The sequence below is a fragment of the Musa acuminata genome, chromosome BXJ2-5, assembly GCF_036884655.1.
Source record: "Musa acuminata AAA Group cultivar baxijiao chromosome BXJ2-5, Cavendish_Baxijiao_AAA, whole genome shotgun sequence".
NCBI classification, from domain to species: Eukaryota; Viridiplantae; Streptophyta; class Magnoliopsida; order Zingiberales; family Musaceae; genus Musa; species Musa acuminata.
In genome coordinates, this window is record NC_088342.1 from 29116113 (window position 1) to 29119650 (window position 3538).

Here is a 3538-nt window from a genome sequence, read left to right on the forward strand (position 1 = left end):
GTGGAGTGGGCATTCTCCTGTGCATAATTTGTGCCATCACCTCATCAAATGCATTTATTCCCATTCAAGTTTTAAGCTTGTATTGATCTTTGTATTTCGTTAAATAAAAATTAATAATCATTAGAAGAAAGAAAAAAGATTAGAAAAATTGGTCAACGGTGTGAGGCCACGGTCAGAATCAACGTCCGCCTGATCGCCGGCTCACTGTCCTCCGCGGTCTCGTTTTCAGGGTGGGGAGGACGTCAAAAGGACCTCCGACGGCATCGTCCGTGCGGCCGCGGCAGGATCCGACCCGGATTCGCCGCCGCCGCGAAATCTTTTCCTTTCGCCGCCACACAAAGATCCCCTCTCCCCGTACGGACGTCTGATGACTCGTCCGCACGAAGCCTCGTGCGCCCTCCTCTCCTCTTACGTGAACAGTGAGGATATCCTGCTCGGGATATGGCGCGGGGGATTTGACGTTGCCGTGTTCCTCGGGGTCCAACTCCCCAATCCTTTCTTCTTCTACCACTAAATTTTAGCTTTGCTTCCCGTTCGAGAAAGATATCAGGCCATGGACGCAGGCGTCGAAGTATGCATGACTGCAGACGAAGAGAAGCAGCAGCACATGGATGCTTCAGCTCCTTTGCCTCATTGTCGCGAGAGCAGTAGGAGAAGCAACCCCGGTGTTCCCAATCTCTCCACTTACGGGAGCAGTTGCTCCTTTGTTGGGCTTATTTTGCTTATACCCTTCCCTCATTTTCCTTGCATGGCATGTCAGTGGGCGCCAGACTCCGCTCCGAGAAGCCGCCGGGCCCCGCCCCGTGGAAGCATCAGCACTGCCAGCGTGCGGCTGGGAAGCGGCCCCGGGTGTCTCCCCCACCACCGCCGGGGTCACGCGGTGGAGCCACGTCGCTCCCTGGTGAGAGCATTAATGGAGTGGGAGGAGGGCCATTGCCATATCCGGCATTTGACACACTGTTCTTGCTGCCGCGTGGGAGGTATCGCAGGTGTACGGCCACGGATACGCTTCAGGGAGCCGGCGTCGACGACAAGCAAGAAACAGGATATAATGGGCGTCTTCCTCCTCTGGCCACGGACGCCATTCCCGCTGCATCCTCCTCCGCTGCCGTCCTCCTGCTTCTGCTACATGGCGATGGTGGCCGGCGGCAGCCAGCGTCGGAGAGTGCTGCTCGTGGAAGATAACGAAGTCAACCGGGTACGACCTCCCCTCCCTTTCTTCTTCGTAGATGAGTGTAGCTTGGATCGATGCGTTTGTGACGGGTCACGCCGTGCCGCCGCAGGTGGTGGTGAGAAGGCTGACGAGGGAGATGGGCATGGGATTGGAGGAAGCAGAGAATGGCAGAGTTGCAGTGGAACTCATCAGGCAGGGAAGAGCCTACGATCTCATCCTCATGGACAAGGAGATGCCTGTCATGGATGGTCACGAGGTAAGTTCCTCCTCGCCATGCTGCAACATTTGGATCTCTCGTTCCTGTCGTCCTCTGTATTCATGCATGCATCCCACTCTGCCTGCAACAGGCCACCAGGCAGCTCCGATCACTGGGAGTGACGACTCCCATCGTAGCTCTCTCCGGGAACACCCTGCAGTCCGACAGGGACTCCTTCCTCGAAGCTGGTGCCGACCATTTCGAAGCCAAGGTACATTAGCTCAACAACAACATCATCATCATCATCATCACAGATCTCTAATGCTGTCTTCTGCTTGCAGCCGCTTTCCAGAGGTCAATTCATGAAGATACTGACCAAGTACGGCCTTCGCCAGCTTTAGTAGCTCGTCTCTACCTCTCATGAAGCCATTGCCCACTGCAAGGGGCTCATTTTGAGGCTTCTCTCGTCAATAATTACATCTAGTTTTTTTGCTTTTGTCCTCTTTTCAGTTAGACACAAAACAAAAAAAACAAAAATAATTAATCGGATTCAAGTCGATGCAATTAATTCGAAGTCAGAGATGAAGTATGTTGTTTTTTGCCGCGGTAGCTTAACAAACACAAGTCGTAGCATATGATAGTTGCTGTTCATTAAATATTATCAACAATTTAAGCTGTATATACAGACTCTTTTGTTTGTCGCTCGAGATTTGCGAAACAAAATTATCGGCTATTCTAATTTAGTGGAGTGATCGGATGGCTGTCAGTAGGAAGGAAAACACATGACCCCAAATTCTCCACTAGTTTTGGTATTGGTTTAATGATTTGGACGGCAAAAACCCTGGGTACCACAAGTGGGTCCCGATGTGGGTACCACTTGACTTCCAACTGGGAGACGGGTCTCGGTGGGTCCATAACATTGGTTCGCCAATTTCCGATCGGTTGTTTCGAAGAGAAAACAATAATACTATGCATTAATTTCTCGAAAGTCTATGGAAGGATAATTTTAAAGTTATTACGCACAAGATTTGTAAGCTCCAATGGGATCGTTTTACTTCTTCTTTCCTTGTTTAGTCAACCAATTAATTAATGGTTAGTGGGATTATTCATTTCGTATGAGTGCAAATCGTATTATTAGAACTCGGACGTCTCTTTATGGATTTAGATATAAGATATATTAAGTACGTAAAATGATATGCTAATCGCCAGAATGCGTCGACATGGATGGAGCCATTTACTTTAATGTTAGTGAACAAAGAAAATAAATTAAATAAGGTGTTACAGTAAATAAAATTAAGAGAAAAATTAGAACAAAAACTGATCCTTGTTTCGGATTGATTTCACGAGCAATGTCGCACCATTTCTACACACGGTTTATGTTAGTAAAGCTGCAGCAGAAGAAGGTGAAGCCCGGAGGAGTGGAGTGGTTTGGTTTGCATCGTAACAACAGTGGATGGATCCTCACGGTCGTCGAGAGAAGGTTTTTCTTGAATCATTAATGTTTGTTATTTGATCTACCACAGTTCCATTCGGTTTTAACCAAAAATGAATCTGGCAAGCACCCTATCAACACCGACGCTCTTTAGCACTCTCCATCGTCAACTCATGCTCAGAGAAAGAAGAAGAAGAAGAAGAAAAGGAGGGCGGGTATTAAAGAGTAATTTTTAAATATTAATTTTTTTTTAATTCCATTTTCGACAGAGCCGAAGCCACCGATTCCAGAAGAGGTCAGGGCTAGATATATTCGATGTTTCATCTTTATATATATATATATATATATATATATATGTATATATATGTATATATATATATATATATATGTATATATATATGTATATATATATGTATATATATATGTATATATATATGTATATATATATATGTATATATATATGTATATATATATATGTATATATATGTATAAATATATATGTATATATATATATATATGTATATATATATATATGTATGTATATATATATATATATGTATATATATATGTATATATATATATATTTATATATGTATATATATATACTGCTGCAATGCATTTTCTTCTTATGATTGATGCAGTTCCGTATCACTGTCCAGCATGCATGTGAGCTAGATTTTGGCCTAACGTTAGGCTTTTTCCACTTTCTTCCCTAACCTTTGGCTTCATTGCTTGA

At 44.5% G+C, this 3538-nt stretch overlaps 1 protein-coding gene across 1 annotated transcript; it reads left to right on the forward strand.

Moving 5' to 3' along the window:
• The first annotated feature begins 559 nt into the window (after positions 1–559).
• Positions 560–1882, forward strand: LOC103985239 (uncharacterized). Its single transcript, XM_009402882.3, has 4 exons — positions 560–1198; positions 1284–1430; positions 1522–1641; positions 1712–1882. The coding sequence occupies exons 1-4, from the start codon at positions 578–580 to the stop codon at positions 1769–1771; spliced, it is 948 nt and encodes a 315-aa protein (XP_009401157.3). The 5' UTR covers positions 560–577; the 3' UTR covers positions 1772–1882.
• The last annotated feature ends 1656 nt before the right edge of the window (positions 1883–3538 follow it).